The 15,889-nt window shown below is 35.7% G+C and overlaps 4 protein-coding genes across 5 annotated transcripts in view; 1 reads left to right on the forward strand and 3 right to left on the reverse strand.

Annotated features, from left to right (window-relative positions):
- Positions 1-2,379, reverse strand: part of LOC104775925 (protein MOTHER of FT and TFL1-like) — a 9,704-nt gene extending 7,325 nt beyond the window's left edge. The window contains exons 1-4 of the mRNA XM_010499887.2: positions 2,104-2,379; positions 1,429-1,490; positions 1,255-1,295; positions 8-299 (exon numbers count right to left, since the gene is read on the reverse strand). Of these exons, the coding sequence (XP_010498189.1) occupies positions 76-299; positions 1,255-1,295; positions 1,429-1,490; positions 2,104-2,298 (522 nt within the window). The 5' untranslated portion in view covers positions 2,299-2,379 and the 3' untranslated portion in view covers positions 8-75. The remainder of the gene's footprint in view (positions 1-7; positions 300-1,254; positions 1,296-1,428; positions 1,491-2,103) is intronic.
- Positions 4,821-5,859, forward strand: LOC104775926 (GDSL esterase/lipase ESM1-like). The gene is made up of 4 exons (XM_019239809.1): positions 4,821-5,064; positions 5,253-5,365; positions 5,464-5,664; positions 5,746-5,859. The coding sequence occupies exons 1-4, from the start codon at positions 4,836-4,838 to the stop codon at positions 5,857-5,859; spliced, it is 657 nt and encodes a 218-aa protein (XP_019095354.1). The 5' UTR covers positions 4,821-4,835.
- On the reverse strand, positions 6,907-9,617 carry LOC104775927 (laccase-1-like). Its single transcript, XM_010499890.2, has 5 exons — positions 9,358-9,617; positions 9,030-9,181; positions 8,674-8,918; positions 8,426-8,554; positions 6,907-8,320 (listed from the first exon to the last, which is right to left on the reverse strand). Exons 1-5 carry the CDS (start codon positions 9,463-9,465, stop codon positions 7,197-7,199), a joined length of 1,758 nt encoding a protein of 585 aa, XP_010498192.1. The 5' UTR covers positions 9,466-9,617; the 3' UTR covers positions 6,907-7,196.
- On the reverse strand, positions 12,569-15,889 carry LOC104775928 (mitogen-activated protein kinase 8). 2 transcript variants are annotated; one of them, XM_019243523.1, is made up of 12 exons: positions 15,825-15,889; positions 15,447-15,722; positions 14,856-15,255; positions 14,626-14,753; positions 14,460-14,519; positions 14,167-14,316; positions 13,890-14,045; positions 13,654-13,791; positions 13,487-13,560; positions 13,282-13,398; positions 12,992-13,190; positions 12,569-12,878 (listed from the first exon to the last, which is right to left on the reverse strand). In XM_019243523.1, exons 2-12 carry the CDS (start codon positions 15,711-15,713, stop codon positions 12,801-12,803), a joined length of 1,767 nt encoding a protein of 588 aa, XP_019099068.1. In that variant the 5' UTR covers positions 15,714-15,722; positions 15,825-15,889; the 3' UTR covers positions 12,569-12,800. The 2 variants fall into 2 exon arrangements, with proteins under 2 accessions (XP_019099068.1, XP_010498193.1); XM_010499891.1 differs by having other exon boundaries at positions 15,447-15,719; positions 15,825-15,883.

A 15,889-nucleotide genomic window follows, 5' to 3' on the forward strand; every position in this document is an offset into this window, starting at 1 on the left:
CTTTTTGGTTTTTAAACCAGAAAGTTCCGGATTTTGGGCTCATTTGCAGCAGATGGTATTTGTTTGTTGCTTGTACTAGCGCCTGCGTGAAGCAGGCTCCTTTTGGGCGTTGAAGTAGACAGTGGCCACAGGTAGACCAAGATCGAGATGTCCGGCGAACATTCGGGTGCTGAAATTGGCTCGTGACAGCGGCTGCTGCACCATCAGACCCACCGGTGAGTTTTGCCTGAAGAGTACAAATATGTAACGGTGAATCCCCACTGGTGGTTTTGGTTCCATGTAAGGAAGTATCTCCTTTCCTGAAATTCAAAACATGAAATATTTTTCATCGTACTAAAATAAAAAAATAAATTAAGCAAGATACAATAACTGTTTTCACTAGAGAAAGTCTCGTCTCGTACAAGACGGCTTCTTTTAGTTTATTCATTTGTGTTTTGTGGTGTTTAAGGTTTTTTATTAGATGACATGTGTACGTTGTTTAGTCGATAGACATCAATGTACACGTACGGACAAACATGAGATGTTGGTTTGAGAGGACACCACATGTCGCAACTGTGGGACATAACTTGAACCTCACAGGAATATTAACTAGTGACTCTAATTATATGCCTGCCTTATAGATAAGCATATGTATAGTTAAAACTGATGTAAACTACTAATTGGGTTCATCTTTCTTCAAGAATAATGTATTTGAATTTGAATTATGTTTGGTTTGCAAATGTTATATATCGCAGGATAAAACTTGGCTATTGCCAACTAAAATTATATAACATAAGCAATTTATGAGAGAGTTAGGTATATTGTTTTCGACCAATCGACATCGTGCCATACTGAAGTCGTTGTTCTCTAATCAAGTTATGTTTATTCTTATAATATTACTTTCATATGTAAACCGAAAGCACCACGGTCCGAAGATAATAATGATTAAATGAATAATATAAAAATTAGTCTAACGGATAGTCAATTAGATTTAAAAACATTATCATGGACATAATTAACTATTCCTACATTTTCTTAATGCCCTTGCACACTAACGTCACTTTATCTATAATGCAAGCAAATTAAAATATAAAGCAATAAACCTGTTTTTTAACAAAAAAAAAAAAGAAAGAAGCAATAAATCTGTTCACTGTTGTAAGAATCTGTTCACTTTCATGAGTTATAACTGTAGTAAAGATATTAACGTAATAGAATATCCTAAGAAGCAATGTTTTGTTTTCAAAATCGAGAACTTAGCTTTGATATTTTTCATACCTTTTGAGGGGTTGGTGCCACCGGGAATATCCACGACAATCCTGGAAATAAATAATAATAGTGTTATTTTTTGCTAAGACTAATATATTTTACCCTTATTTATACGTTATAAGACTAATAAATTGTTCACGTTGATGTCAAAACAAAAAACAAGAGTGCGTCACTTGAACGCACCAATGGACCCATTCTCTCAGGCTCGGCTCGCTTGGGCTAGGTGCGTCCGGGTCTGTCATCACCTGCATGCATCGAAATATTTATATTTACAGATGGCCAATGAAATTTTAACACATGCAACACGTCGTCTAGCTCAAACAATTAAACGTTATTATTGTAATCAAAAATTCAGCTAAACCGTGACTAACGCATTTAAGTATGTATTAGAAACTCACTTATATTTACACCTATCTATGTTAATATAAAATTTACGTACGTCAACATCTATGTGAGTGTACCAGTATGGGTAAAGTAGTCCAGCACTTCAACGTTTGTTTTTTAGTATATCTAATGTATTAAGAAAATAGATTCCAGATAGATGCTTCATGCTTCAATACGTATACATAATACATGTATGAAAGTTTTATCACAGCAAAACACTTCTATTTAAATATATACATGTTTGAAGTTTATCATAAATAGAAAGACAAAAAAAAAACTAGATATTGTGTTCGAATGCATTGGACATCTTAAAAATGGTGCTGAAGTAAATATGCATGCATGTTTATACTATAATGATGACGGTAGACCATGATCATGATGAAAAGGAATCATGTAACGCATGTGCATATATATTTACACAAATATATGTTTATTAATACATAAATGGATAGATGTGAGAAAATGGATACATACGAGAGTGTAAAGCTCATCGGAATGGCCAGAGATGTTGACTTTTGGAGGGTTGAGTGTGGTGGAGGGTTTGATCTCGCATCCGTTAGTGATGTGTTTGGGGCCGAAGTAGACAGACATAGTGGCGGTTGGGATGAACATGTCCAACACATCTCCGATCACTCTTCCGACCACCAAAGGATCAACAGAAGCTGCCATCGAACCACGGAGAGGGAGATATAGAGAGAGAAAGAGAGAGAGATTCTTATTTTAAAAGAATCCTTGTTTTGTTTATATCGCATGTCCGAATTCGGATGGACATCTATGTGATGGTTTATATAGAAAATCCTTTCACAAAAAAACAAAATGGTAAAAAATACTTTTTTCCTTACATCAGGAAAATATTTAATAAGAGCCTCGGACAAATACAATGAATATGAACCACGATGGCGATACATTCATTTTTCGATATTTAATTCGACGTTAAATTATTATAACTATTTTAGTTTATACTGAAACAATATTAATTGATTTTCTTACCATGTTTTCTTTTTAACATTTTACGAAATATCTATTGCAGCGCAGTAAAACACACAATACAAACTTTTTATTGTTAAATTCTCTGTTAACTATAGAAAGAACAAAATTTCTATATATAAACTTTAAAAAATTATGAGTGAGACATATTTTATTTTTGGAGTATATATAGTATATATTTTTACGTAACGTATAAACGTAACGTGTAATGTTTTTATAATAACAAAATAAAATAAAGAAACTATTGTGAAGCGTTATTTTCTTCTTTTTTGGATTATTATGTGAGCGTTATGTTCTTTAACAAATTTTGTCGTTAATTAGATGTGTAATCACGTGTAGCAGATTTTCTACATAATTTTTTTGTATGTATCGAATTAAAAAGTTAATATGAAATTATTTTTTAAAAATGTTATGATAGTATTGTAAAAAAAGTATAAACTTTATTTGTATTACAAAGAGTGTAATTTTAACATTTTACATATAAATTAAGAAAACTATGTAAATTTCTACTATACTTTTTATATATACACTAAAATGTATTCTTTCTAATTTATAAATTAAAATATTAAAGATATAAAAGATTTTTACTTCTAAACTGTAGGATTAAATCTTAAATGATATTTTTTGTGAAACAATATTACAACGTAACTTGATACTTATTGTGAATCAGAAAATGTAAAATTTTTGGTTGAAAGTAAATGAACAAATAAACTATCATCTATTTTGTCGTCAATGGTAAAAATATATCATGACACAGTCCACTCGTGTCGTATGATCTATGGTCGGTCCAATCATGATCAGTATTAACATCAAAAGCATAAAAAGAAAGAAAAATATCAGTACATTATAGAACATCAAAATGTTTTGATACAAATTACCGTGAGAATGAAAATATATTTTACTTTCCTATAATGAGTAAAACAACAGAACTAAATGTTGAGAGATACCGGAAGTAAGTTTAGTACTCATTAATAGCAAATTTAATGTTTTCGGGTCAACTACAATACACAGTTTTGGCCTTGGTTATAATGAGCGAGCTAGAGAGGAAGAAGAAACTGAAGGAAAAGGTTAAAAGAAGGATTTGGTCGGATTAGTGTAACCTATAGGCCATGCATAGGCCATTTCAAACTCTTTTGCATCCACAATTATGATACGTGTCGTATCTTCGTCTCAGCTGTTACCCACGATCCCTTTTGTTCATCGTGCCACGTGACAGCATTTCTGCCGTCGGTTAGGAAGGATCATCCTCTACACGTGGAAGTTCCTTGGTACTCGATTGGTAAACTAATTTCTACTGGTGGTAACTCTTATTAAAATCATATACTATAGGTTTTTGGAGCTCATGTACACGGTCACACACAACTCACAAGTAAGAATAAAGAAAATCTGTTGGGATGATCGCATCGAGACAACATATCGCAGAAGGAGTAGAGAGACTCACAATTATTAGAACAAAATAAAAACAGAGTATTGGAAACCTAATCTCGTTCAATCTTTGCCCAAATTAAATTCTACTAAATCTGTCAATTACATTATGCATATATACACGAACTCTCACATCTTAGAGAAGAAGCTGCATCGAATGCCATAATTATTGTTCAAGAAGCAATGTCTCCATAAGCCACTTGAATAGAGAAGAAGTTCTTGTAACAAAACGACATCAACCCACGATTGCGCCAAAACCAAAACCATCTATCCGAAAACAATCACTTGATTTTTTTTTAGTTGAAAGTAATAAAATTTATTCAACCATAATACTTATTTACATTGAAAGCATCAGTTATATATTGTTTATTTTCTTTGAAAGAAATAGAAGATGATTGAAACAGAAATCGGATGTTACTCTTGCTTATGTCATGGATCGTGTGACAAAACAACACCCTTAAAGTGCCTTCATGTTTAAAAACCACTACTTTTATTAAGTTTTAAATATCAGTTTGGTTTACACTATTCAAAGGAAGCCGTACTTATCATGCCAACCAGTTTTCTTTATAATAAATATTTGGTTCGGATCTCATATACTAACAATTTGCAACCAACCGCGTCGAATAATCAGGAGGTTAAAGCAAACACGCCACTAAAGCTTCTTTTTCAAAAGGACTAATCGAAGGCGTAAAATATGTTCATGCTCTTTAACAACAATCACTAGGTTATACGAATTCGTATGTATTAATAAGCCTAGTGCCATCTCCATCTATCGCATATACTAATAAGCTAGAATGACAGGGAACTGTAATCTGGTCACTCTTCTTGGGGAATTGTTGGTACTAACCATCTTCCATAATCAGGTTATTGTTGCTACCAACCGCGGCGAGGGTATTCCGCCGGTAGGACTGTTCACTTTCGGAGACTCCTACTTTGACGCTGGAAACAAATTGTTTCTCACCGAAAACCAAAATCCTCCCCAAAGCAAATGGCCGTATGGAAAATCCCGAGATGACCCTAATGGCAAGTTTTCTAACGGCAACATTGTCCCTGACTTTATCGGTACGTTACACTTACATACTTGTAGCTAGTTTGTATATTATTGAGAACTCAATGCTTACAAACTTTTTTCTTTTCTTTCGAACACCAATGCTTGCTTACTAACTATCTTTCTTTAAAAAATAAAATAAATTTAAAATTTGGTGATATAGCTGAATTCATGGGCATTACGAAAGAGATCCCACCAGCGTTTAAACCTGGCGTTGATATTTCACGTGGAGCCAGTTTTGCCGTCGCCGATGCTTCTATTCTTCCCGGAACATTCGTAAGCCCTCATTTAATTAATTTAATTTCCTTTCGAAGCATTTATTCGTACGTAATTTAAATTTTCTTACAAGTATATATTTGTACGTATATATGTAGATGACACTAACTCAGCAAGTGGATAAATTTAGAAGTATGAAATCAAACTGGACGGACGATTTCATTGGAAAGTCACTGTTTATGATTTACATTGGTACAGAAGTTTACTTCAACTTTACCAAGAGCAAACCCAATGCAGACGCCTCTGCTCAGCAAGCTTTTGTCCTCTCCACTATTAATCAATTGAAGAACGACATCAACGTACGTACGTTGTTGATATATATGATTACACGTTAATTTTTATACATTCACGATATAAATTAACACTTATAATATTTGCAGTTCCTATACTCTTTAAAAGCGATTAAATTTGCCAATATAAGACAGGCAGCGAGTGTCACGAGCCGCTCAACAATCTGGCCAAACAACACAATGAGAAGATTGGTCCAATGTTGAACGACCTTGCTAAAAAATCCCCCGGTTTACAGTTCACCATCTTCGATTTCTACAACGCCGTTCTACGTCGGACACGTAGGAATCTCAACTACAGTAAGTCATCTTGTCATCCAGCCAAAACTATACAGTTACGACAATTAATTTTATTTGGTTGTAAACTTAATTAAGAAAACAAATAAAATCGGACAAACAAATATAGGTCAAAACCATGTAGTTGACTTGTTCCATATATAAAACTAATGGAGTATATAAACACTATAATTAAGCAGGGTTTTATGTGTCAAACACGTCATGTTTTGGTGTGGGAACGCACGATGCGTACGGCTGTGGTATGGGAAACGTGCGGTCGGAGCTATGTGAGTACCAAAGGGCTTATTTCTTCTTCGACGGACGTCACAACACAGAGAAGGCACAAGAAGAATTTGCGCATCTTATCTTTGGGGCGGACACTAACGTCGTTCAGCCGATGACCCTTCGTGAGCTCATTGTCTATCCTTTTAACGAGCCTATGCGTGAGTATTGGCAACCAAACAATTCCACCATCACAACTGATGGTTAAAGAGACGACTATATATACTTCTAATGTTTTTCCTTCTTCTTTTCTGGTCTTTTATTCATAAATCATAAATAATTTGTCGTTCACAATAATATAAGGTTTCCTCTCGATCGTTTAAAATCTTCAGAGAAATATATCGTTAATTTGCAACATACAAGACAGACTAGACAGTAAAAAGAAACGAAAAAAAAAAACATACAAGACAGTTAACCTAATTAAGCTCATAGATTATAAACATATAAAGAGGTAGATTGACATTGCATGACTCGTACTATTAAACGTACATTAAATTAAAGTTTATGATTATTATACAAGAATCGATCGATCTTAAAGATTTTTACTCATGAACTGACATTGAACGTCCATGAGGATAACTTTCTAAACTACACAAGTTTTACCCTGAATTTTTCGGCAGAATGGATTGTGTTGAGTCTACTTAAAACCTCGTGACATCAATCCTCGCACCATCTTCATATTAGACCTTAGAGAGACGTCATTCAAAAACATATTTAAAACAAAACCCTAAAAAATACATATGATCATAAACACTTTTTTTTTTAACACTGAGGAAGATCATGGAGGAAGCAGAGCATTCTATGGCCAACCATTTTGTTAACCCCCACTTTCCACATAGCATGTCAGCTACTAATGTCGACTGCATATGTTGTTGTACACCATCCTAGCCTTTAATTTTTAACATTTAATTAAACACTCAAAAATTAAAAAAAAAAAAAAAAAACCCTAATTCAAAACAGATATGATGAACGGACCACTACTTTGTTTAACACTGAGGAAGATCACGAGGAGGAGGAAGCAGAGTCTGTGAAGGAAGAGGTCCATCCTTAACAATAAAACCCATAGCTAATCCCCAAGAAGTATGTTGTTCTAGATGACAGTGAATAAACCAAACTCCTGGGTTATCCGCATTGATCCTAATCGCCGCCCATCCTCCCGTCGGCACCGCGTAAGTGTTCCTCTCCGGCGGATCCACCAGATTGTACTTTTTCGGATCCTTCTCCGCGTCGAAATTCCCGAATCCTCTTCCCACTACGAAGAAGTTGTGTCCGTGTACATGTAACGGATGGTTCTCGACGTTCAAGAAGCTCGTTCCCTGAAACACGATCTCTAACCTCGTCCCGAACTCCACTTCGAATAGCTTCGTCCCGAACTCGGTATTCATGTTCTCCGATACCGGATCTACTCCCGTGAAATCGAATCTGTTCGGTGGTTTCTCAGGGAAATCGAGTGAGAACACTCCTTTGCTCTGTTTCTTATAGTAGCTCTGGAGGATCGAGATCGGAGGTCGAACGAAGGAGACGTTGTTCATAGATGCGAAGTATCTCTTCCCGGCGTAACCTCCGCAGGTCTGATTTAACGGACAGTTCTGGAGATTGAGACTGATCGTTGTGATCACACGCTTGTCGACCTTCGTCGGGACTTTACATGGATACTCCTCCGACCCGAGGCTCTTGATGTTATCGGAGAATCTCGTCGCGAATTTCGTGTCCAGCATGTTCGGAAGAGCTGCGACGACCGTCGACATCGCCGTTAATCGCCGTCTCCGCCGTGTGATTTCGGATTTTTTTTCCGGTTTGGTTTTGCCGGTGTAATGGAGGAAGCCGACGGTGGTTGAGTTGTCGAATGGGAAGACGGAGGTGACGTAAGGAGTCGCGGCGATGAGAAACTCTCCGCCGGAGAGTTGGTTGGTGCGGAGAAGGAGGGTGGTGGTTTGACCCGGAGCGATCATGATTGCTTTGGTTTCCACCGATTTGGTGTAAACCGCGTCGACCTCGACGACGGTTAGTGTGTGATTCGATACAGCGAAGAAGAGCTCGCTGTTTAGAGCTGCGTTGATGATGCGGAGGATGTAGGTTTTTCCGGCGTCTACGGTCGCCGTGAAAGTATCTGTGCACAATCATAATCAGTGAGAAACGAACCGAAATGGAACCGGAATTGAACCTATCCGAATTAGAATTTAAAATCATCGGTTAAGAGAACAAATTGTTGGACCTTTAGTAGAACAAGGATAAAGTGGGCCGGGAAGCCCGTTAAGGGTGTAAGCGTCGGAAGGTTTAGCCCCACCTCCGGTCATGATCATTTCCTTCTCCACTTTGTCGACGTCATCATTCCACCATTCACCTACAACAACATTTTCACATATCTTTTTCATTTTACATCGTGTGCAATAAATTGGACTTGACATGTACAATATTTTAATGGAAAAGGAAGACGAACAAATAAAGTTATATTTTGTATACCGAGTATAATGGGAATTTCGGATTGGATGTGGCTGCCGGAAAAGGGATAAGGCTTCCGCGGGTAGATGATGACGGCGCCGTAGACAGAGGCGCGTTGCCATGAGTGATGAGCATGCCAAAGGAGTGTGCCTCTTTGATCTTCCACTTTGAATCTATATGTATATGATTGTTTCGATCTTATCGGACACTGCGTTATGTAAGCTGGTCCATCTGCCCAACCAGTCCGGTATTGCCTTAAACCATGCCTACTCGTAATCACAAACCCCAAATCAATCGATAAATATATGAACTCACAGAAAGAAGTAAGTGTTTTAAGTTATGCATGCATGAAATGTTGTTGTTATATTAATTTTTACCAATGAATAGTTGTATTGTGAGCGATCCGGTTAGTCACTTTGATTTCTACGGTGTCACCTTCGTGTACCGCCACGGTCGGTCCTGGATATTGTCCGTTCACCGTTAAAAGTTGTTTCGTGTGGCACAATCGAGTTACTTTCTTCCATTCGACCTAAAAAACCAAAAAAAAAACAAAAAAAGATTACTATATGATCATATTGAAAATGTTACCATCACACATAACTATTTTATATAGTTATGACTCATAAAGATGTGTATAATGAATAGTAACAAAAATAAAGTGTAGGTGTCAAAAACATGAATATGAGTGAAACTAAAATTGCTTACATTGAAGTGAAATCGGCGGATGTTTGAAGCCGAAGAATGAGGGAGAAGAGTTGCAAATAGAAGCAAAAAGGTCGAAATCATTAGATACCCTAATTTCTCCATTTTCATTTATAGAATACTGATCTAGCCTCTTTGTTTTACTTAATTAGCTATGATTATTGATCAAGTTAGCTGTTGTGGAGGTTCTTTATATAGGATCACATAATTCTGTCAAAGTACCTATACTTTATTAAGACACCCCCTCCCCCCAGTTCATCTTTTTCCCAAAAAAATATTGTCTTGCAAGGAGAAAAAAGGAACTGAATAATAACCGGTAAGTTTTCTTACATTATTGGATCGGTAGGTGAGTGTACCACGTACAAAAAAGTGAGCCAGTTATTTTATATATTTTTGAAGATTTCAAATCTCTCGTATAGTCTCATCTCAAATGGATTTAATTCACTGCTTCTAAATAATATAGTACCACTAAAACGATTATCTTATAAACTAAGCCTTTTTCTTGTTTTTAAGTCATAACTAGTTAACTAACTTTTTTATCTATTAGTCCGAACATTTTTTTGTAAAGACTAATTTTATAAATTTTGAACGTATTATCTTCAGCTTTAGCTTTATATGAATCTCTCTACTACAGGCCGATTTAGTTATTTTCCCCACATCCATAAGACCACCACGTACGTGACATCCAACAACCAAAAGACAAGAAAAAGAAAAGAGAGAAAGATAAATCAACATCAGTTGACCATACTCATTTGTATAAAAGCTACTTGCCCTCTTGTGTTGAATTAAAGTTTTTCTTTATGTATACCCTACTTTCTTTTTCTTCTTTTTTTTGTTGAAGAAGATTTTTTTCTCTTTGTAAAGCTTGAAGGCCTCAAATAGTTCTAACTACTATGTATTACTTTCTTATTATAATTCTTAATTTCTCTTCTCAGGGGACCTCATATCTCAACTACATCGGCTTCTCAATTTCAGTACCCAATCATCTCTTTTTCACCAAACTTCCCTGATCCCTCGATTTATATATGTATCCGGCCGCCGATACCTCTTATATCAACAACTTGCTCATTTTGTAAACACTCTCGATTCCTCTTTTTGTCACATTTGATAGTTGATTAATTAAGATGACTATAAGACTTGATATCTTAGTCACGTGTCGGTCTTCGACTAAAAATAACAATTTGATCTAATTAACGAAAATGGATAGCACTAACAAATGTACAAAAAGGTAATATAAAACAGGACCAACTAATTAAAGGTCCATAATTCTCGGTGAATATAGAAGAAGGAAGATAACTTAGTTCATGTTCCAACATATGGAAATCTCAACTATGAATTCTTGAAGTTGAACGGCTGAAAAACAATTTCATTTTCAATATTTTTCTGTTTACAGTATACAATCTGACACTCACAAGTGGAACATATCCACGGTGGTTAATCCTTCTGAAAAAGAAGCACATGCATGTGTAAACTTTGGTTACGTAAAAAGTTATGTCTACTTTTTAGTCTTTAGTAGAAACTGATTTGTGGGGTAAAATTAAACTCACACATATGTAAAACGTGTACAATTTATAAATAGTAACGTCCAAATCCTTTTTTTTAACCGTCTTGTATAACGATTAGAAAGTGTTTCAAAGTTAGTAATAAACCCAAAATCTCTTTATTTGGGTTCAAGCGTCATGAGAATTATTGAGTTATTTGGTTGTGAGAGAGTTGCCGTATGTTGCAATGGTGCATCTCCATCGGTTAACAATAAATACTAACAATTTAAATAAAATTTTGTTATTTAATTAAATTTGATTTTGTTTTAAACAATCCAATAATCAAGTGACAAGTGTAAATTGAGATTTTTATCAGGATACTATAATTTTTAATAAAGGGGTACTATAAGAATGACGTTAGACTTTTTTTAACATCTAGCTTTATTGATTAGAAATGTTTATTACAAGCATTCACTTAACCATGAGACTATGATGATAAAAATACTTTTAAAAAGTTTTCTTTTTTTTTTGGAAAATCATTGAAACTTTATTGTCGATAAAGTGATGTGATCGGTGGGTTGGTGCGACGTGCGAGCCATCGAAGAGAACAAATAATACGACTAAATTGCGAATTATTTTAAATTTAATAGAAAGCATATGAATACATACTACAGAACACAACTCATAAATCTGAGAAAAAAATATATATAACAATTTAACATGGGTTTAAAGTTATAAATTATCCTTGTGAAATCGGATAGAAATTACAACCCAATGTTAAGAAGGAGTCAAAAATAAAATAAAATTGTATGTGAAATTGTGAAGTTCAACATGATAACCGCAATTCATATATCATAACTGTTAAAAAGCTATTCAAGCGTTCAATATTTTTGAATGTCTAGCTACTTTGAACAATGAATTTTGAAAATGTAAATATAGTCCAAACTGTATTACTGTATATGAAAACAGAAAATATGTAATTTTTGAACTATATATAATTCACATGAAATCCATTTCTTTTACTTCTGAGTTCTGATAGTCATAATTTGAAGTCAAATTCCAAAGTGTGGCGGCATATCTTTTTTATTATAATATTAAAGTGAGAAGTTAGATTTTTGACTTTTGGACGTGTAAAATTTTTAATTATTATTTCCAAATAAATTATGAAGAGAACAGTGTAGCTTAATTGCTTAACCAATCTGGCGTATATGGACTTTGTTCTGGAAAAGGAAAATGCCATTCAACTTTTTGCAGTTTCTTGTTGAGGCTGTTGTTTGGAGTTGGTGGTGGGGCGGGTATGGGTAAGCTCCCTAGAGCTCACTTTACTCGACCATACCATTATCAAAAAAACCATTATATTCCAGACCAATGATTTCTTAATTATAATATACTTTTTCTTTATGAGATTAGTCCAAAAACAATAGTAATTCAGATGGAGACCATACTACACAGATCGGATAATGATACAATTTAGGTTCTGACACCGTGGACTATAATAATAAACTCTAGATTAGTCTTCGTCATTAGAAAGCCAACTAACACAGCCATTATGTGTGCTGAACTGCTGATTTATTTTTATTTATTTAATCACTATTAACTTTTAAGAAGTCGAGTATGTCTTCCGGGTTTATTATACAAGACCCAATATCCCGGTTTAAGCTAACCGGATATACCAACCACACAGATTTTGTCCCTGAGTGTGAGACGTACTGAAACGAATTGATAAAACAAAATAGTAAAATGTATTCAAATTAGTATGAGTCTTTTAAAAAGGAGAAAAGAAAAAAAAATACATGGAGATCACTGTCTTTATTTGAAGTTTTCATTCTCACCTCCAAACTATTAAATACAACAATCAAACCCAACCACGAAGATAGATGTGGAAGAAGGGAGAAGAAAATGGAGAAACCAATTTTTTCACCAGAAAACTTTCGTGAAAAGAACAAAAATAACTAAATCTTTTTTTCAAGAATTATGAAGAGAAGCAACTCTATCAGTTAGCTCTGCAACAATTTCATCATCTTCTTCCTCAGCTATGGTGTCCTGCAAAACAGAGAGAACAGAACAATAGTAAGCAACTTCTCCTTCTTCTTGTTCCTTCCAAGATCTTCTGTTTTTCTTTCTTTCCTTCTTCACTAACTAACTAACTAACTAACCTCTTTGTCAGTTTTAGACTGAACACCAATGCATTTAGAACCGCTGATGCTCGCGCTCTTCATGAGGTTACGAGCACTGTAACCTCCTCCATTGTCTGCCTCCTCAGATTCCAAGGTTGAAGCCACAGCCGCAGCTGCTCTTCTCTCAACATCACTGGTTTCTTCTGCAGTTTCACCATTCGGAGCAGGAACTCTCTCTCTGCAACACAATCACAGAAAAGCACAATGCTCTCAGAGAGAGAGAGAGAGGAGAAAGAGAGGAGAAAGAGAGATTCTGTGAAAGACACTACCTTGGCAAAGAAGCATGATGTCTGTGAAGTGCAGTACTTCTTCCTCCTCCTGCTGCTCCTGGTTTACCTTGATTCTCTTCAAGATGCGCAAATTGCCTTTTAAATCGGTCAACACCACTGCGTGTAACAACAAAAAAAGATTTTATTGATTTCATAACTTTCTGTTTTCAAGATTTAATGTTTCTGTAACTGTTAATTAGCTAACCTGGGGTACATGAAGCTGAGCTGATCACCACCACGAAGGTATTCCTCCAACATCTGAGGATGATATTCCAGTATCTGATTTTTGGTTATCCAAAGACGAGTGATTGTTAGTATCAATGAAGAATACAGAAACAAAACCAAACAATACAAAGATTTTTTTTTTGTTACCTCTCGGTAAATTAGTTCTCTGACATCATCTTTTGTTAACTTCTTTCTCTCAAAGTCAAATTCAAGCTTTGAAATTGGCTGTGTCGATGGTTCACGTTCTGAATTTGACAAACCACTGAAGTATGGATCAGCTAGTGCCTGTAAATAAGGAAATCAAAACGACGAATATAAGAGCTTCAGTCTGGGTAAAAGAAAAAAAAAAAGGGAAAAACAAAGCAAATCTACTTCTCACTTACATCTTCAGCTGATGCACGGTCTTTGGGATCAAAGGCAAGCAGGCGTTCCAGAAGGCGGAGAGCCAAAGGATCAGCTTTAGGGAACTTATGAGAGAAAGGGACTTGCTGTTTTTTCCTCATGCTACTAAGGTATCTCCTCGCCTTTTCATTTCTAATCTGTAGAGTTCCAAGATTGCAAAACTCATTACAGGGAATAAATTACTCTCAAATGATGGATGGAATGGAATAAGATTAAATTTGCTACAGAAACTATGAACAGAAGTTTTGATTGACTAACCCTTGAAATCGACTCAGGAGGTGGAGTGCCAAGAAAGTCAGTCATTAGGTCCAATTGGTGCACCACGTTTTTCCCGGGAAACAAAGGCTTACCCAAAAGCATTTCCGCAAAAATGCAACCGACACTCCAAATATCAATCGCAGGGGTATACTGAAATATAACATGAGTAGACTCAGCATGAGATGGTTGGTCTTATCAACACTATGAACCACAGAACAATATTCTACAAAATATCAAACTAGAAGCCTTTTCTTGATACAGAGAAAAATAACAATAACAAAAAATAATCTTACTTTGGAGAAAAACGATCCACAGAGTTCAGGGGCACGATACCACCGAGTAGCTACATAATCCTACAAACACACATAAAAGGATTTAGTTTACAAGCACAGAAAGAGTTAGAAGAAACATAATGAACATTTTTGGTGTCGCATTCTTCGAGGTAGATAGATGACTCACAGTCCAAAATATAGCGGTTGGGGCATCGTTAAAGGAAACACGAGCCAGCCCAAAATCACAGATCTTCAATTTGCAATCAGCATTAGCAAGAATGTTCTTTGGTTTCAAATCCCGATGAAACACATTAGCTGCAAACAGAACCCTCAAGTGTTTCAATAAAAGTATATATAAAAAAAAAAGACCATGAGGATCAAAAAGAGGGACTAATGTGTAAAAAACAAGAAAATAACCTGCGTGAACATATTTGAGACCACGGAGAAGCTGATACAAGAAAAACTGATAATGCTCAGGAGTTAAATCATCGTTGGCCTTGATGACTTGGTGAAGATCAGATTCCATCAACTCGAATACAACATAAATATCCCTGAATTCTCTACGAGAAGGAGGTAGCATGATGTGTTTAATCTCCACAACATCAGGATGACGAAGCAGCCGAAGCAATTTGATCTCTCTGAGAATCCTAGTAGCATCAGAGACATGCTCAAACACGTCGTTAATCTTCTTGATGGCAACTCTCTCTCCAGTGTGTGAGTCTAGAGCAGAAGCCACAACACCGTAGCTACCTTTCCCAACGACTTCTTGAATCTGATACCTGTTTGCTTCACCATACTCCGTGAAGAACTCAGTATCCTGCACACCATAAACAAGTTATTCATGTATTCATTCTTACTTCAAAAAAAAAAACTGATAGATCTTCAATCAAATGGAACAGAAAAGTCAAAAAAAAAATCAATCCTTTAGTGAAGCCAATGCAATGACAGGGTAACATTAAGAGAAGAGAAGATAACAGCTTAACATAGAAAGAGGGATGAGAAAGGTACCTTCTTGTGAGGATCCATAGGAGGTAAGTGATTACGTTTAGGAACTTTGATAAGAGTAAGACCAGAGAAATCGAGATCTTCAATAATAATAAGCTCTTTGAAATCTCCAGAGGAAGCGGAATGATCGGGGTTAGAAGGAGAAGGAGAAGAAGAAGAAGAATTGAGAATGGATTGTTCGTGATTGCTATTATTGGAAGAAGAAGAAGAAGAAGGTCGCTGAAAAAGCCATCGACGAACACCGTCGACGAGATTCCCACCACCACCCATACACCACTACTAGATTAGAAAAGAAGGACAAAAAAAATCAGAAAAAGATTAGTAATTTACAAAATTGGGTATCCGAAAATTTTCTGAGCCAAACGATTCTCGTCAAATCACCATATTTCTCGCCGCGTTTCTCGATTTGGTCCTTCGGAGTTGGAGACCATGTTCTTCTTCTCTCT

This window comes from Camelina sativa, chromosome 3, assembly GCF_000633955.1.
Source record: "Camelina sativa cultivar DH55 chromosome 3, Cs, whole genome shotgun sequence".
NCBI lineage: Eukaryota > Viridiplantae > Streptophyta > Magnoliopsida > Brassicales > Brassicaceae > Camelina > Camelina sativa.